Source organism: Heterocephalus glaber, unplaced genomic scaffold (genome assembly GCF_053883595.1).
Source record: "Heterocephalus glaber isolate CG9 unplaced genomic scaffold, H.glaber_assembly_v1.0 deba00001572, whole genome shotgun sequence".
NCBI lineage: Eukaryota > Metazoa > Chordata > Mammalia > Rodentia > Bathyergidae > Heterocephalus > Heterocephalus glaber.
The window spans coordinates 12314192-12333684 of NW_028258357.1; the positions used below are offsets into that span (position 1 = coordinate 12314192).

At 39.7% G+C, this 19493-nt stretch overlaps 1 protein-coding gene across 4 annotated transcripts in view; it reads left to right on the forward strand.

Annotated features, from left to right (window-relative positions):
* Positions 1-19493, forward strand: part of Cradd (CARD and death domain containing adaptor protein) — a 246968-nt gene that overhangs the window by 52056 nt on the left and 175419 nt on the right. For 3 of the 4 annotated variants that reach the window (XM_087192807.1, XM_004844958.4, XM_021258467.2), the window contains one exon: positions 18548-18851. In XM_087192807.1, the coding sequence (XP_087048933.1) occupies positions 18554-18851 (298 nt within the window). In that variant the 5' untranslated portion in view covers positions 18548-18553. Of the gene's footprint in view, positions 1-17204; positions 17367-18547; positions 18852-19493 lie in introns of those variants that run through there. The other variant, XM_004844957.3, reaches the window with a different exon arrangement.

Here is a 19493-nt window from a genome sequence, read left to right on the forward strand (position 1 = left end):
CAGATCCTCTTGTTCAAAAAGCAAGAAGTACTGCAAGAAAGGCATTAAAATATAAAGCCATTTCCATAAATCTTACCATTCTTCTTTATATTCTCGAATGTCAGGTTTTAAGTGCCAACATGACAGCATTTCATTCATGGTATCCCAGAAATTGCACAACTTGTATTTTGTATTTTGTACATATATACTGTCTTGTTCTTGTAACAGTGGACGTATTGCACAGAACTGGGATAACTGTTTTTATTTCACGTCTTAATGTGCATACTTGTTAGCAACATTCTTTGGTAGCTTCTTAGGCTGCACGGCCATGCATGGTGCGTTGTGCCTTCTGTCTCCAGGACCCCTGAGTGTAACAAGGTGCACTTGCCTGAGTTCCTTCTGTGTCCCCTTTTTTTGCGGTTGTACCTTAACAGAGCCTTCCCATCCCAAGTCTGTCAGTCAGGGAACCCCACCAGTCTCATCTTTTGCCTTCAAATCTTACGTATTCTTTGTCTTCCTAAGTGTATATGGGGGACTTGGGGCAGGTTGTCAGTACTACTATCTGCAATGCACTACTATCTGGAATGCCTGGAGCACTTTCTGAGAGGGGTGGAGATAAAATCCAAGGAATAGATGAATAAAAAAGTTTCATCAGCATGCATGCAGGATGTTATGAATGAAAGATTATTTGGACAGAAATATGAACCAATTCAAATCTGGACGGGTTGATGTGATTCTGCTGTTATAAAAACAGGGGCGTGCTTTATAAATTAATATACTTATGACTATGCAAATCATGCATCACTCTATAGGACTTGTTGCTTGATGATGATTTAAAAAGAAACCCAGGGCCGGGGATTTAGCTCAGTGGTTCCGCCACCTGCCTTGCAAGCACAAAGTCCTGAGTTCAATCCCTGGTACCAAAAAAAAAAAAAAAAAAAAAAAAATCTGGCACCTCTAAAAAGAAATCCTTCTTCCTTTACGTTTGTCTTTGGGGATTTTCTATTGACTGAAAGGCTGGAAAGGCTAGGTGTTCACAAAAGTTTATAAGCATGAATTAAAGTTTAGGTTTGTTCCCTGAGGCCTACTTGGCCTGGAATTCAGCCCTGCATTTATGGATAATTCAAGAAGACTCTGGGGAAAAGGGTAGCATGGTTGGTGGGTCTCTGTCTAGCTACACTCCACAATGCTCTCCTTTACCTAACCCAGACCTGGGTTTGTTGACTAGCAAGCCGATTAAACTGCAAGATTTGCTGTCCTCATCTGAAAATGAGGATAACAAATCTGACTTCAGAGGACTGTTGTCACTATGGGGAGCGATCATATATGCGAAGTGCCTAGCATCTAGGAGGCACTTCATAAATGCCAGCTCTTCTTTATTTCCATCCTCTCTGAATTCTTTTTTCTTTTTTGGTACCAGGGATCGAACTCAAGACCTTGTGCTTTCGAGGCAGGCAGCAGAACCATGGAGCTAAATCCCCAGCCCTCCTCTCTGAATTCTTAAAAGGCTTTTCCTTGAGTGTCTCATAATTTAGTAACTAATTGCATACTGCTTTATATGCTTTGCTACTGTTACTTCCAAGTTAATCGTTCTCATGCATCATAGGATTTACAAAGGAGAGGCTTCTTAATAGTATCTAAACCTGCTGCTTTGCAGTGTGTAAAGTGCCTGCAGATATTCACTTAAATGGCTTTCAAATCCTCCATTTGCCCAGCTCACAGCTGAACATGGACGAGGCACTCTGCAATCTGTCTTCGCTGATTGATGGTTCTTGGTCAGAGGGGTGATTCCCTCTGGAAGTTATCTCAGTGGGTGGAAATCACAGAGCTTCACTTTGAAGAAAGAGCACAGAGTATTTGCAGCATTCTCAAAAAAGCTTCTCACCTTGAGAATTTCCAGTCTGCTAGATTAAATGCTAAATGATTATAAATCCTTTTCCATAGGAGTTCTGTGGCAAAGTTAAAAACACCTATGGCACCTGGTCGTTTGTAGAGGAAAACACAATCCTGTCATGGTACGGTGGAGCCCATTGCTAAGCAACAGAATCAGGTCTATACTCCACGCGGCCAAAAATTCTTCTTTGTTCAGTAGGATGAAGAGTTACTAAATGGAAACTGCTTAATAGAAATCTTACCTGTGACAATAACAGTCATTATTTTCCCAAGCAGTCATGGTGGTGGATAGCTAATTTGTTTTCCAAATGAAGCAGCGCCATATGAAGTCTTTAGGTAATCAGTTTTATGGACAGCATGGATCTGATATATGGATTAGAAGGCACCAATCCCTGTCTTCCGGAGTTAATCTGGGGTTATAATCCTACATCTCAAGTAATTTTGTTACTGGTTAATTTAAATGTAAATATATTTGTCAGCATAATTTAAAACACTGCACATCTGGTAACTTGTTAGAAGTGCAAATTTTTGAGCCCCATCCTAGACTTACTCTCTCAAAAATTCTAGGATTGGGGCCTAGTGCTCTGTGCTAGCTCAAGCCCTCCGGATGATTCTGATTTAGTTCAAAGTTTGGGAACCACTGAGTTAGAGAATCACTGTGTGAGGCACATACGAGAGTTAAGTCCGGTTTAGGACAAAATACTTGACATAAGCAACTTAAAGGAGGAAAGACTTTTTGGCTCCTGGTTTCAGGGATTTCAGTCCATGGTTGGCTGGTTCCATTACCATGGGCCTGAGGTGAGGCAGAACATCATGGCGGAAAGGTGTTGGGGAGCAAAACTGCTCACCTCATGGGAGCCAGGAATAGAGACCATGGGAAAGCCCAAGCAAAGATACCTCCTTGAAAGACACGCCCCCAGTGACCACTCCCTCCAGCTAGACCCCATGTCCTAACAGCCCATTCAGCTATGAATGTGACAGTGTGTTAATTCATTTATGAAGTTAGCGCCCTCACAATCCAATCACCTCTTTTTTTGTGTGGCCAAGTTGGTGAGTGAAGGCTCAGGGCCCTCTACACAGCCTTCAAAGTCTCTTTCCTGTGTACAGACAGATCTCAGTGTACTTAGAGAAACACTGGCCCTGGATTCTTCAACTGAGTCCACAAAGGAAGAGGCGTTGTAATGTTCCTTCCACAACTCTCTAAGGTTTAAATCTGTATCGGAGACCATCTGGAAGCACAAGCGGCTGGGATTTGGGTCGTAACTCAAGACTTTGGTCATAAGTTAAAACTAAAATTCTGGTCATAACCCAAGTTGTTCATATTCAGGCTCGTCGCAATTTGAGAGTCCACTGTAGTTTGTTATGCACAGTAGCTAAGTGGACTTTAAGCCATTGCTAACAGGCAGGGAACATGCTGTGATATGTGTGAAGGTAGCTACCAGAATTTTGAGTGACACAATCCTTTATTACAAGCCATTTAGCAACCTCACCCTCCAGACACCAAATGCCTGGAGCTGTGCCTCATCATTATGACAACCACAAAATCTTCACATATTTCCAAGTACCAGTGCTTTCTGTTGAGAGCCACTAGGTAAAAAAGTACCCATCAAGAATATCTATCAGCGGGGCCATTTTGTTGTGATGTGCTGTATATTACAGTTGCATCTGTGACATGACTTTTCAAAGAGATCATTTATCAAGAATATACTGTATTGTAATTTTGTTTTTCCTAGCAACATTAAAGTGAAATGATATCCATCACTTATTGTGTGGGAAGTTGATAACGTTGAAAAGTTTTAAAGTAAGTAAACTATAATGGTGTAGAAAAAATATGTGCATGTCAACATCGTAAACTTGGCATCATTTTGAAAGTTTGAAGTCATGTGTGTTATTTACCCAGACAAAATGATTAGAAACACGAGCCTGAGTTTCAGATTGAAAATGATGGGGCTGGGGATTTAGCTCAGTGGCACTGTGCCTGCTTTGCAAGCGCAAGGTCCTGAGTTTGATCCCTGGTACCGAAAAAAAGAAAAAGAAAATTGAATTTGGTAAGAGTGTAATTTCATTCTGAAGGCTACACAAGTCACATAGCACTTTACCTTTCTGAGACTTTTTTACTTTTGTGAAGTTAGGGGCCATTTCCATCCTGTGCGATATCTTTTATTTTCTTTAAAGAAGTATCATATGCAGGAGTTCACTTAAGGTTTTTTTTTCAGCACTGGGAGTCGAACTCAGGACCTTGCACTTGCAAGGCCATGGGTGGTGCCACTGAGCTACCTCCCTGGCCCTAGAAAACTCACTTAATCGTTAGAATTCCACCCTGACTCTGAGAAGACATGTAGCAGTCATCATATGGGTTCAGCAGCATTCTCAGACATTTATTAATTAACAGACTTAGGAAATGCTTGTCTGGATAATGTCTTACTTTGCTTTTACGGTGTGTGTCATGGAAAGATAGGCAAGTTTTGATCACCGTGTGTTCTCAGAGCACACATCACAAATTCTGCAACCTTCCAACAGAAAGCCATGTGGCTCCAAGTTGAAGCTCAGCCTTCCAGGCCTTCCTTTCCTGGGTAAGTGTCTCTAAGGGCCTTGGCCAGTCTGAAAGGGACATAGAGTTAATAGGGTAGGAAAGGGAGACTTGGGATAAGTCTGACTTTTATTTGGATCCTGGCTTTGCCATTCAGTTACTTGTACCTGCTTTACGAGGTTGTGCAAAGACAGAATGCGATTAAACAAGAGAATATGTTTTCAAATGTCTACGGTTCTTTGTATATAGTAAGTGTTCAATCCTTGTTATCTAAAAATGTAGGATGAAGTGCTGGGCATGGGGGATTAGGGCTAATGCAGGACAATTGAAAGTCTGAGGCCTGCTTGAACAACTTCGAGAGACTTTGTGTCAAAATAAAAGAAAAAGGGCTGGGAATGTAGCGTAGTGGTAGAGTGCTTTCCTGATATGCACAAGGCCCTGCATTCAATACCAGTACCAAACCAAAGACAGGGAGGGAGGATAGAAGGGGGAGGTGGGGCCCGAGCGCTGTTGAGGGAAATTGGCTAATTTAAACTGGGTCTCCTTGAGTAAGTTACACTACATAAAAACCTGTGTTATCCTGCCTTAGCCCTAGTCCCCCAAGCCTAGTCTCCTTATTCTTTGTGTTCAAATGTGTCTTAATTTATTCTATAATTGATTCACCATTTTCTTAGTTCATGAAGTGTTCATTGAGCATCTATTATGTTTCTATTGTATACACTGGAAACTGCAGTAAACAAGAAAGCCAAGTTCCCTGTTCTTATGGACATGCATTTTAATGGGGAAAGAAAAAAAAGTACTCCCCCAAACCTAATTCAATAAGAAAATTAGTAGTTACAAACACTAAGAAACAAAGCAAGGCAATGTGGTCATCTAGGGAGTAAGTTTAGGTTGTGTGTTCAGGGAGGGCCTTTCTGTAGAGGTGACATTAATGAAATGGCAGAGCAAAGTTCTGGAGTCCACGTGAGAGGTGGTGGTGATTCAGATGAGAGCCGTGGAATGTGGAATGGAGAGACAGAAATGCATTGGGATATGCTGTCCAGGGTTATCAATAGGACTTATTGATGGACTGAACAGAGGCTTGAGGGAGAGAGAGGAATCACGGACTTCTGAAGTCTGGTTTGCCTGACATCTGCTGAGGCTGAGCCAGCTGGGAGTCTGGGGTTGGAAGGATGAAGTCTGGGGGGCCTGTTGAACTCTCACGTGGAGATACCAAGTAGACAACTGGATACATGAGGCCAGAGCTGAATATTCGGGAGTTTTAAAACTTTTAGATAATATTTAATGGGGTGGGTTGGATGAGAATACTTACCAAAAAAAAAAAAAAAAAAGAATAGTTAGAAAATAGAAGTTCTAGGAGTATTTTTAAAATATCACATACTTATGACTCAGAGCAAAATTTTATAGCAATAAAATATAACCCTTATAGAATTAGCCACATAAAAGTAAATTGATAGGAATTTTGACTTTCTCACATTTTGAACATACACAAACGGGATCAAATATAAGTCTGAGATTAATACACTAATCTTATTATACTCTTCATTTGACCCATATTTTTCAGTACTTACTGCAAGGTACCATACTGGGGAGTGTGCATAAAATGGAATCAATAAGGCAATTTTGTTGGTCCAACATTTCCTAAGCACACTCTGTGTACATAGTATCAGGTGATTTGAGTAGAGGCAACACATGGAGAAATTATTCTTTGCCTCCAAGAAAAGACAGTACAGTAGTGCCTTGGTTCACGAACTTAATTCTTTCCACAATTCTGGTTGCAAACCAAATTGGACAAGAATGGAATCAAATTCAATAGTTAGATCCAATGTCGATCTTGTGGGGAAATTTGACTTGAGCGAAACAAAACATTCTAAAGTTATAAGTTTTTATTTTTGCTCATCAGATGTCCTTAGGTCATTAGGAACAATGCACATGAACCATACTCTAGAACTCTTCCTGTTTCTTCTCCACTCAAAGAAGTTGAGTTTTGTCTACTTCTGATAAGTATGAAAGATTCTTTGGGTGGAGAAAAGAATATTTCAGCCCATATCACATCTCTGGTCAGTTGGAACTCCAAGAATCCTAGCATTCATACCCTGGGCAGATGAGACATAAAGAATCCAGCAGTAATTAGTAATTTTAGTTGCTTATTTCCTTTTCTAATAAGATCAAATACAGTTTCTGTTTTAACACTAGTATCCACTGTTTGTTCAGAACCTATGCTTTCTGTACAGCTAGTGTGTAGATTGGTTGCATGCCCACTTATCAGCACAAATAGCAGGAAGGAAGCCTCCTCTTCTGAGATAATGGTTGGATTTGTGTTATTAAGATGCAGCTGAACCTTTTGGTGGATTGTTGTCAGCAAGAACAGCTTAGCATCAATTATGCTGAAACAAAAACCATTATTTTTAGCAGTCATTGTCTAGTTTTCAAATGGACTTTATTAAATAACCCTAGGAAAAGCTTAGTTCATTCAACTACTTCATACATTTACTCATCAGTCATCCTGGTAGATTCATGAGGATGTAATTCTGGTAGGAAAAATGTTCTCCATAGGGTTCATGATGAAGTTCTCTTGTGGTCAGTGTGACCAATTGATTATGGCAATATTCAGGGCTTTGTGTGGGGGGTGTCAAAAGAATATGTGTTTTATGATACCAAATTCTGTGGCTTCCAAATACTCCTGAACTGGTTCAAAGCTTTTTGTGCTTCATTGAGCCACATCTTGGCTCATTTCCTTGGTTCTAGTGCAGCCTGTTTCTATGTCACTTGGCTTGACATAGAATGGAAGGTTAGCTACTAAACTGGTTGCCATAAAGTAAGTCAATCTCCTTTACATCTGCTGTATGAAGCACATTGATTTCTCTTCAAGCAATGCTACCTGATGTCAAACCAGGAGATATTCAGAAGAGAATTTAGCTACTAAAATTAGAAACTTATGTCTGATCGTGACTTAGAGATTGAGCTGGTCCAGGGCATCCACTTCCTAGTTGCTTTTAGTCATTGAGTTTAATTCTATCACCAGAAAGTCAGTACCTGGACTGCACTGTCTTGAGCTTTATGTTGGGTTAATATTAAAAATGGCATTTAGTATCCTATGCAAAACAACATGAGGAAGTCATAATTTATTAATTCATATAATGTCTCTTATATGAAGAATCGTGTAAGTTACTTCTTGAAACCAGTGCCAGACAAATGTTAATCTCTTCACATGGCTCAGTACATTTTCTTCCTTTGAGAGGTGGGGATGAGAATTATACACAAAATCACAAATTATTTTTCTCTTTTTATGAATGCCAGACAATTTAAAATTTATCTTAGCATCTGCTAACATCTTTAAGTGTCCTTGTGTCTTAAATTATTTTTAATGTACTTTTTATTAATGGATATTAATTTTACAAAATACTGGGTTTCATTGTGGGCCAGTATCTTAGATTTTTGTTTGAGACAGAGTCTTGCTCTGTAATTCAGGCTAAACTTGAACTCCCTATGTAGCCCAGGCTGGCCTCAAACTCATGGCAATCCTCCTGCTGGATCAAACTCAGGACCTTGTGCTTGCCATGCAGGCGTGGGTGCCACTGAGGTACATGCCCTGCCCAATATCTTAAATTCTTAATTGATTTCATATCCATCTTCTAAATGTGTGTAGTACAGTTTTATAATTACCACGGTCTTTCTAAATAAAAATACAAGAGGAGCTAGTCATGGTGGCACAGGCCTGTAATCCCAACACTGTGGGGCTAAGGCTGGGGGAATCACAAATTTAAGCCATGCCTGGAAAACCTAGGGACTTAGAGAGACTTTGTTTCAAAATAAAAGTTAAAAAAAAGGGGCTGGAGATTCAGCTCAGTGTGAAAGCCCTGGGTTTGGTCCCCAGCATTGTAAAACCAAAACCAAACCAAACCAACCAAACAAACAAAAACCTTAAAATACTCCAAGAGGTTACCTATTGAAATAGGGTTTCTCAAGACTCAACTAAAATCAGTTTCTTAACTCCAGAACCTGACAAGTTTTTCATATCAAAACACTGTTCCTTTGTTATAACCATTAGTAATTATTGTTTAATTTGTTTCCTTGTTTATGTGTGCTTCCTCCACTGGACTCCAACTCCATGAAAGCAGACCATTCCTTTCTTTCAATATATTTTCCTTAGGAGTACCTAGCATTTAATAAATGCTCAGTAAGAGCTTATGAACACACTGTAGTAATCCCAATATTATGAATCACTAAAATCCTACAGCATTATACTTCAAACTTCTAGAAGTTTTAGAGAATTAAATTAATACATAATTTGCATAGTACATTTGTTTCATTTAAAACAACTTAGGTTTTATAAATAGTTCCAGAGTTTTTACAATAAGCAATCATTAATCTAAGAGTAAAATGAGGGAGAGAATTGAAGGAATCATCAGAATCCATAAGTTAGTAAAATAATAATTAATAAATATCAATGATGGAGCTATGTCTACAAAATAATGTTTTCATTAAAAGTTACACAGAAAAAGGCAACACTGTGGCTGTATGTGCACTTTTAGGATTTTCAGTTACAGGGATAGATGTCTTTGTGTTGTCTTTTATCTTTTTGGGGAGGGGTGGTACGAGAAATGGAGGTCATATGGTATTCTAAGCTACATGTCAAGAAAATAGCCAAGATGAAATGGAGAATAAGATTTTGTGTCTAGAGGCTGCCATACCACCGCCCCAGAGCACCGAGGAGCAGAACCCCCCCCAGCACAGAGGAGGTGAGCCATGCGGGTGGCAGCACCACCCCTACCCCCCACACCCGCCCCGTGGCTGTCCCAAGCCATTCCCTGGATCCACACCGCAGAGTTGCATGGGTCATAAAGGACATTGTTCTGAGCTCCAGAAGATAGGGCAGAAGTGAACAATAGAAAGAGGGCCTCTCTGAAGCTCCTTGATGAAAAGTAAAGCCCACCGGAAAAGTGAAGAAAATCTCTGCAATAAAGGGACAACAGACTACCTTAGTTGGGGGAGCAGTCGTGTGGACCAGAGTGGCATGGCTGCAAGCAGATCCCAGCAAAGGCTCTGCCCTGACCCCAGAGGCTGGGGCATACTGGCCCAAGCCAAGGGCCCATCTGGAAAAGAGCTGCACAGGCACAGAAGTAACAGCCAGAGGTTCACCCCAATACCATCAGTAAGTGCACAAGACCATAGCCAGAAGCTTGCTCACACAACAGGAACAGGGGTGCACAGTCTCCAGCAAAAGGCCCTTCCAGACAACAGCTACATAGGGGCCCTAGCCAGTGGCACACTTAGATATCATCCCAAGTGTGCACAGGCCCCAGCCAAAAGCCCACCCAGACAATAGGTCAGCTCAGGGATCCAGAAGGCCACCTTTCTGAACCCAGGAATTAGTGTGTTGATGAGCAGCAGAGAAAAGGCTGCTCGGTGGCTTGTTGAAAATTGAAGACCACTGGGTGAGCAAAAAGTTGCCTCAAGAAAGGCACAGCAGGCTGCATCTGTTGAAATGAGAAGACACATAAATAAGTCTCAAAACCAGACTTCCAGATCACCTAAGGCAACCCCAAAGGGAAATGAGATGGAACAATCTGATGCTCAACCATCTGGATTCCCTGAACTGGCAACAAAAGAGGATCTGGAAAAAATGAAATCAGAAATAATTTCTCAGATAACAGTAGAGACTGTGCCCATAGTGCAAGACATGATTAATAAATCTAGAGCGGACACAGATAAAAAAAATAGAGAAGTTGAGGAACATGATGGAATCCCAACATAGGAAACAAATGGAATCCATAAAACATGCAAACAGATTTCCAGGAGATTAAAAACTCCATTGAAAGTTTATGCAGCAGTAATAAGCCAATGTGAGGAGAGAATTTCAGATATAGAAGATAAGAAAGCAATTAGTGACCAGGAAAAGGAAAATTTCTTTAAAATAATAAGGGACCATGAGAAATCAATCCAGCAGCTGCTAGATAATGCAAAGAAGAACAACATAAGACTGATCGGAGTCAATGAAGAAACAGGAGAGAGTACAGAAGATGTTTAAAAAAAGTGTTCACAGAAGTAATGGCAGAAAGCTTCCCAAGCAGGGGAAAGGAACTTGACATACAGATAAGGCAGGCAAATAGGACTTCAACTAACCGTGATCAAAAAAAATCTACACATAGGCATATAATAGTTAAGATTCCAGAAACTCAACAGAAGAACAAAATTCTACAAGCAGTTAGAGAAAAGAAACAAATCATATACAAAGGAAAGCCCATCAAAATCACAGTAGACTTCTCAACACAAAAACTCAAGACAAGAAGAGCTTGGAGTGACATATATTTCAAGCCCTAAAGGAAAACAACCTCCATACCAGATTGATGTACCCTGCAAAACTATCTTTGAAAATTGATGGAGAAATAAGATACTTTCATGACAAAGAGCACCTTAGGAACTTCGTGAATACCAAAGCAGCACTCCAAAAAATTTCAGACAGTATCCTAGGAAAAGACAATGAGGATCACAACCCTAGGAAGCCCAGCAGAATGAATCTATGAGGCACAACAAGAAATTAAATGCAAAGGGGGAGAATCCAACAAATAGAAAAAGTCATGAGAAGGATAAGTCAATACATATCAATTATAACCATCAATATTAATGGTCTCAATTCACCAATCAAAAGAAATAGACTGGCAGAATGGGTCAAGAAGCAAGATCCAACAATATGCTGCATACAAGAAACACATTTAATTCAAAAAGAAACTCATAGACTGAAAGTTAAAGGGTGGAAAACAATACTCCATGTAACAGGAACCCCCCAAAAAGCAGGAGTAGCTATCCTCTTTGCAGATCAAGTGGATTTCAAATGAAAATCTGAAACACTTTTGGTCCCAAGAATTTCAGATAAGGGATAGTCAACCTGTATGTACAAATCTATTGTGAACATGCATTTTCATTTCTCTTAAGTAAAAACTTAAGAACAGAACTGTTGGTTCTTAAGAGTAATACAATAAATTTCTATATATACATACATATATATATATATATATATATTTTTTTTTTTTTTTTGGTACCGGGGATCAAACTTGGGTCCTTGTGCTTGCAAGGCAGGTGGCAGAACCACTGAGCTAAATCCCTGGCCCTATATTGTTTTCTAAAATAGTTTTATCATTTTACATTCACATTAGCAGTATTAGAAAGTTCCAACTGGTTTACACGTAAGCTGACATTTATTCTTTTAAAACTTTTAACTTCATCTCCCTAATGAGTGTTTGGTATGATCTTGTTATTGTACTGATTAGTATTTTTCTGATTCTGGTGTTGCACACCTTTCCTTGTGCTGTACTGGCTATCATCTTCTTGTGTCTACTTTTTAATTGGGTTGTCTATTAATGAGCTGTAAGAGTTCTTTATATATTCTGGTCATAGGTTATATGTATTATAAATATGTTCTGGTTAAGGGCTAATTTTCATTTTCTTAACGATGTCTTTTAAAGTTCTAAATTTTGATGGAATCTCATTTATCAATTTTTTTCTTTTATACATCGTGTTTTGTGTATCCTAGGAAATTCTTGGCTACTCTAAATTCATGAACATTTTCCCTTATAATTTCTGCTTAAAGTTTTATAGTTTTAGTCTTTCATATTTAGGTTCATAGATCCTTTCAAGTTATTTTTATGTATGGAAATAAAAGATTGAGGTTAATTTTTTACATACGGATACCAGGTGCTCTAGTACCACTTGTTGAAAACACTATCTCTTCCTCGGCTCTTGAATTGAGTTTATGTTCTATAAAATGTTAATGTTAAATAATCTTTCAAAACTCAGTGGACCATATATGTGTGGTTCTATTTCTAGATTCTGTTTTATTCCATTGATCTATATGTCTTTCCTTACGCCAACATTGCCTTGATTACTATAGCTTTAGAAGAAATCTTAAAATTAGGTAATAAATGTCTTCCAACGCTGTTATTTTTTTTCTCTTTTTACTTTTACAGGTCGTTTGTACTCCTACATAACTTTTAAATTTCAATATCTAATTCTTCTTTTATAGCAAGTATACATAGACCTGAATTTTTATATATACCTTGTGTTTTCTAATCCTTCTAAATTCATATACAAGTTCTAGGAAATTTCTTAGTATTTTCTCTGTAGATGATCATTTCATCTACACACAAAGATTTTACTTCTACCTTGCCAATACTATGCTATTTGTTTCTTTTTATTGCCAGACTATTTTGGTTTGGGCCTATGTTTCAAAGTTTAATGGACAGATGAAGAGTAGGCATATCTGCCCTTGTTCCCCACCTTAGGGAGAAAGCATTGCATTTTTTCCATTCACATAAAGCATTTTTGCTGCAAGTATGGAGTACATGTCTTTAATCTGTTGAGAAGGTTCTGGTCTACTTCTACTCTCCTGATTGCTTTTACCATGAACAGGTGTAGAATTTAGTCCAATACCTTTTCTGCAACTACTGATAGGATCATATGGCTTTTTCCTTTCCTCTGTTAAAATGATGACTTTAGGGGGTGGATCTTCCAATGCTGAACCAACACTGCCAACCCTATAATAAAATCACTTTCTACATACTCCCAGATTGGACTTCTAATTGTTTTGTTGAACAAATTTTTATCTATGTTTATACTTCTATTATCTTTATCCAGATTTTAGTATTACCACAATGTTGATTTCCTAAAATGAGGGGAGAAATGTTCCTTCTTTTTTCTGCTTTAAATGTTTAATATAATTTATCAGTTAAAATGTATATGAGCTTGTTGTTATCATATAGGTAGGTTTTCAATCTAGGAATGTACTTTCTTTAATAGGTGCTATTCAAATTTTATATTTCCTCCAGAGTTAGTTTCATTAATTTGTCTTCCAAGGTACTTCATAGAAGTTGTCAAATTTATTTTAAAAAGAGTTTTGTAATATGCTTTCTATATCCTTTTAAATTGTGTAAAATCTGTGGTAATGTCCTCTAAACCTTGATATTGTAATTTAAAAAAATGTATATTGATATTGTGTAATAGGAAGAAAAGGTCTAAAGGAGTAGGGGAAGTGGGAGGAGTAGGGGAAAGGAAAGAAGGGAAAAGAAAAAAATGGAAACAAAGTCTTTGTAAATAGGGAAGGGTGGAGGAGGTGAAGGGAGGGCAGAGGAAAGGGAAAAAATAAGAGCCAAGATAAGTCATGTAAAGTTCAAGATCCCAATGATGAATGTAACTGTATTGTAGACCTAAAATGTACCAATAAACTTAACGGAAAAAAAAAAAACAATTTGTGTCTAGAAGTGTTAATTCCTTCCTATGAGCAAAACCTCCACAGTCTTGATTTTCTTTTTTTTTCTTCTCCAACCTCCCTTTTCCTTTTTCTTCTTTCCCTGTTGTCCTACTTCCTTGGCCTCCTTCTATTTCCTTAGTGTGCTCCTGTCTGTGACCGCTTCTCGGTTTTTTCTTGTCCTTCATGACCTTCAGACTTTTGAATAATACTTGCCAGATATTTTGTAGAATGCCTGTCAATTTGAGTTTGTCTGATCTTTTCTAATGAAAATATTGAGGATACAAAATTGGGGGGAAGGATATCACAGTGGTGACATGTTCTTCTCGTCACATTATTTAAGAGCACACCATATGTACATGACTTGTTACTAGTTATTTTTAACCTTGGTCATGGTTAAAGTGACATCTCTCATGCCTTTCTCTTTTTTTTGGTACTGGGGATCGAACTCGGGACCTTGCTCTTGTCAGGCAGGTGTGGCACCACCGAGCTAAATCCCTCGCCCTCTCTCATTCTTTTCTAGTGTAAAATTTTCTTTCTTTCTTTATATACTGTTAGATTTGTGTACTGTTTTTGTTTGTTTATTCTGAGGCAGGGTCCCGCTAGGCAGTTCAGGCCGTCCTTAACTTGCTATGTAGCCCAGGCTGGCCTCAAACTCACAGTGATCTTCCTCAGCCTTCTAAGTCCTGGGATTTCAAGTGTGTGCCACCACACCCAGCCTGAGTCACTGCTTTTGACTCAAGAGTTTAAGCACTATTTAGTTTACAAATTTATGGGACTCTTGGAAATTATCCTTTTAAAGAAATTTTGAATTGTGATGTATAATGATAAAGTACATAATTTGTATGCTACTATTATTTTGGAATCTTGAAGTTTCTTTGTGACTTAATTCATGACCTATTTCTGTGAATATTTCAAGTGTGCATGAAAAGAATCTTGTTTTTCTCCATAGCTTAAATTCCACATCTATGAAACAGGAAGAACCAAAGATATCCAACTCATTTGATTTATTTTTTTGAAGGCTGCAAAAACCAAAGATCAAATTGAAAGAGAGAAAAATACTACGCTTATTCTTTTTGACTCTTGCTTTTGCCAACTGACAATGGATATAACTGATACAAGGAAACAAAATGAGACAGAGAAAAAAAGCGGAAATATCTGTCCTTTCTGTAAATGGACTGTGTTACCACAGGGTGACAGGTGTTTAATCCTCTGTGGGGGCACAGTTCCAGCCCACAGAGAGGGACTTGACCAGAGCTGAGAGAGAGTAACCACCTGAGGTAGTGATTTTGATCTGTGTTTGGTTCCTTGAAGTTCCTTCCACTGGCCTTGAGTATTTATAGAAATAAAGCTAAACCTTTCTTTGGTGTGCTACTGAGAAGTCTGTAGGGTGGTGGTCCCCCAACAGTTGACTATCAGCCAGAGGGTCTGACTGTTTAGAAGCTGGCAAGGACACTCATCTACATTTGCTGCAAGAAGAGGAATATCATGGTTAAGGACTTCACCTTAAGTTAGATCCTTAATGGCCAGCCCCTCAGGTTGCATATCATAAGAATGCCCTGTCCCTCACCTATGGCCCTAAGTTTTCTTATGCTGTCTCCTGCCCTCTTTCCTTCCCTTCTGTGAATAGCCCTAGGCTTTCCTACTGGCTCCTCACCTTCTCCTGGACACAGCCATCAATGTTTGCCTTCTAGTTCCAAGGAGATCTTAAGTTTTTCCAGACACCATGAGTCACCAAGAAGTGATTTATACTGTGTATGGGGACTTATTGTGCTATTTGTTTCAACCTTTTTTTATGTTTGAAACTTGTCAAAGTGTATAGTTAGAAAGTTTACGTTTGTTTTTCTCCTCCAAAAAATTAATAATGCTCAGCAATCATACAAGAAGTGTATATTTTATCTAGATGAAGACAGAGAATGTTCCCAGCACATCCTTTTCACATAGATAAAAGAACAGCTATTCTAGAGCCAAAGTGGATGAAGAAGAGCAGGTTTGTGGAACTCCGGAATATCAAGAGTTGGAGCAGATAACAGAATGATTTGTCAATAATACCTTGGCTGTCATTAGAATAACAGGGTTTTAGCTATATAGGGCTGTGTAATGTACTAGAAAGAGCATGAAATCAGAGGCATGTGGTTAGATAACAATACTTGCAGAATATGTAAAAATATTGCCACTACTCTAATTTAAAGGGGTATGCTGGATACTAGCAGTATAAATGGATACAATTATCAGAAGGTTTCAGGCTGGAGGTTTAGAACTTCTTTCCACTGATTTGCATACAGATATTTTCATCTTCTACCAGAGGTGTTTGTCGTGAAAATATTTGGAAATGATCTTTGAGGTTTCTTATTTGTTCTTGTTTATGTTACTGTCAACCAATTTTTAGCAGGCATATGACTTTCTATATATATCTTCCAATTAATTTTAAAATGAATTGGGTGATTTTTGTTTGTTTGTTTGTTTTGTTTTTGTTTTTGGTACCGGGGATCGAACTCAGGTCCTTGCGCTTGCGCAGCAGGCGGCGAAACCACTGAGCTAAATCCCCGGCCCCTGATTTGGGTGATTTTGTTGATCACCTCATTTTATAGAGGAATTTGAAGATGAACACTGAGCTTGACATTCTTGGAGCTCTCTATATTTGGGTGATGCATTTTGTCTTCCTTTCAAATAAAACTTGTAGTAGACACGGTAGACTAGCTCTCAGTATCAGTCCCTCCCCTGTGCGTGATTGGGCAGCACATATACTAAAATCAGTCCCTCCCCTTTTAGGTACAGCTTTCGATGTTTCAGAAGCTGGCATAGACACCCCCAGACATTCTTGCTGCTGATGTTCTGCGTGTGAAGTTGTTCTCACAGAATACTTGCAGCAGTGTAAGGTTTGCAGGTGCCGTCTCCATGCTGCTGGCAAATACAATCATGGACATGATTTTTCTGCAGCAGTGACCCAGTGTGCAGTTAATTGCTGTGCAGGTGTTGGGAGGAGTTGTGGAATGGCAGTTTCCAGACTCCACTGAGTTGTGACCAAGAGGCTGGTTCGGCTGTTTTCTAGGAAGTCTTCCTTCCGTGCTAAGCCTTTCTCCAGCCTTTCCACTGATACCGAGTATCTTCATTTTCCCATGCCAAATCCTTATGTTTAGAGCAACTAGCAGATTGCTGCAACAAATCCTGACTGACTTGTAAGTTCTTGCTGACAAAAACCCTGTTGATGTAAAGAAATGACTTTGCATTTTAGTGGTAGGAAATGGATGATAAGCAAATGAGTAAGTTAAAGTTTTAGTAAGATAGTGCTAGGTAAAAATAAAAGGGATGGGGATGCAGAAGAAAGCGAGAATGTTGCCACTTTAAATACAGTAGTGAAGGATAGTTCCACTTCTAGAGTAATTTTTGACCTGCTTATCTATATATCAATTGTATGTAAGACCTCAGTGGAGTTATTGTGTTAAAATGCAGCAATCCATTTGCCCTGCTCCTTCCACCTCCAAGCAATTGTATTGTTTACCCACAACAAACATGGCGGAAGAAAAGCTTCAATCTGACCTTTGGACCCTCAATAAAGATGGCTACAGCACTTCCTGTGCTTGCCCTCAACAAAGATGGCGACCATACTTCCTGTTTAGGGCTTTCGCCTTCAGCAAAGATGGTGCTTATGGTTCAGATTCCCTCACAGTCTGGATTCCGGTTGTAGTTTTTTTTTTTTTAAGATACGTGGTTTCAGACGTAAGTAACAGGAATCCATCTTTTCTCGAAAGCCCCGTGCTGTGGCTTTCTCGCGCCCCTAATTTGCTGGAGTTTCTGAGTCGGGGCAGGGTTGGGGTGGCGGTGCTCGGGGCCCTTCTCCCCTCGGTCAGCTATGAAGCTCATTCTGCAGATCAAGTTGCCCCGAAAATTTCTCGTACTTCTTCCTCTTTGTGGCACATCAGAGGTCGCAGTTGCCGAGGCAGGGAATTTTTTAAAAGTTTCAAATGGGTGCTGGTATCCAAATATCCCCCTCATCTGCACCTCCAGACTTCACAGAGGGCTGTGAGGAAGGATGAGGGGTCAGGTGTCACCTGACCTGTGGGTGTCGCAGCCTCATCTGTCACCTTTCCTTCCCGCCCTGCCACTTAACCTTGGTTAACACCATACAACGCCCCACAGCCCACTAGAGACCTTCACATCTTGCATGGCTACTGACCAGGGCTGTGGTGTGGTTTTTTTTTTTTTTTTTTTTAAGGAAAAAACCCCTCATTAAATGTCTCATGTATGCGTGACCACAACAGCCTTGTGATGGAGATCCTGAATTCTTAAGAGAAAAGGAATGATTTGTGACTGTATATAAGATTTGTTGGACATTGAACACAACAAATATTTTTCCTGAAAGTGATGAAGAGGCCTTTTCCCACAGTAGAAAATATTATTAGATATACATTGATACCTCTGCTTTTCTACACTAATACTCCTGTTATGGTCAGGTTCTGCAGACATCTGTGGCCATAATAGTAGTTTGTGCAGCCATGGTGTAGGATGTCTCTGATGAAGGTAATGTTAAAATGAAATCATCATTTCTCCTCCATCAGGCTAAAATGAAATATTGCTCTGTAATCCTCAGATAAAGATTGCTTTTTAAAGCAAAGTCTCTGACCACCTTTTTAGTCAAATATTTGTTGAGCAAGGAAGTTAGCTAGAACCTGATGGTATGAAAAGAAGAAACAGAAACACCGATTCATCTTCATTTTGTTGAGAAGCATTTGAAAGTCACTTGGCTTGGCTTAACCGTCATGTAGTAAACACCCAGGGCCTGGCACTCTGCTAAGGTTCAAAGATCTGCCTGACCTTGAGGTGCTCATAGGGCAGTAGCCCTATCTTCAGGGGCACAGCAGTATTCCTGTAATCTGAGATGTAATTTTGTCTCTTTCCAGGGAGAAATGGAGGCCAGAGACAAACGAGTGCTCCGTTCCCTACGCCTGGAGCTAGGTGCAGAAGTGTTGGTGGAGGGATTGGTTCTTCAGTATCTTTACCAGGAAGGAATCTTAACAGAAAACCATGTTCAGGAAATCAAAGCTCAAACCACGGGCCTCCGGAAAACAATGTTGCTGCTGGATATCCTGCCTTCCAGGGGTCCTAAAGCATTCGATACCTTTCTAGATTCTCTACAAGAATTTCCCTGGGTAAGGGAGAGGCTGGAGAAGGCAAGGGAAGAAGCCATCACTGAGCTGCCTAAAGGTAGGCCTCAGAAAGAGCAAATAGCTTTAACATTGTTGGAACTGTGGCCTTTGGATTGAAAGTTGAGGTTTTAGGGTGAGCAAGTGCCAGCAGTTCATGGAAGTGGGTAATGAGCGCAGACAGAAGGCACGTGTGGTTGGAGGGACAGGATGAGGAGGTGGTATTAGGAAATGCAGGGAAGGCAGGAAGAATAAACCATGACTGAGAGGTTGAGGAGGGAGTTTGGAGTACATTTAGAAATGCTTCCAGGGAAACTTGGCAATTCATTTCAGAGGCATGTTCTCAGCAGAGAGCCAGGTCATATCTCAGCCCTTGGCACGAGGGGCCATTTGGAAAGTGTAGATGGGAAAGCAGGCTTGGCTTACTGATAACTGATTTGTGGGGTGCCAGAGCTGCCAGCTGGAAAAGGTCGGATTCATGGAGGAGGAGACAGTCTCTAGGAAGACGTGCCCTGCACCTGTCCCTGGCGTGGCCTAGCCTACACGGCCAGTGGGGATTATTTTGAAGACTGACTTAGTTTGTTTTGAAAGGCTATTGGTTTAGAGTGTTTTTTTTAGTTTGGCTTTGTTCAGACACCTGGAATATTTAACTTTGTAAGAGCAATAGTTTGGGAAGATTCTCATTTTGATTTTAAGGAGAGTT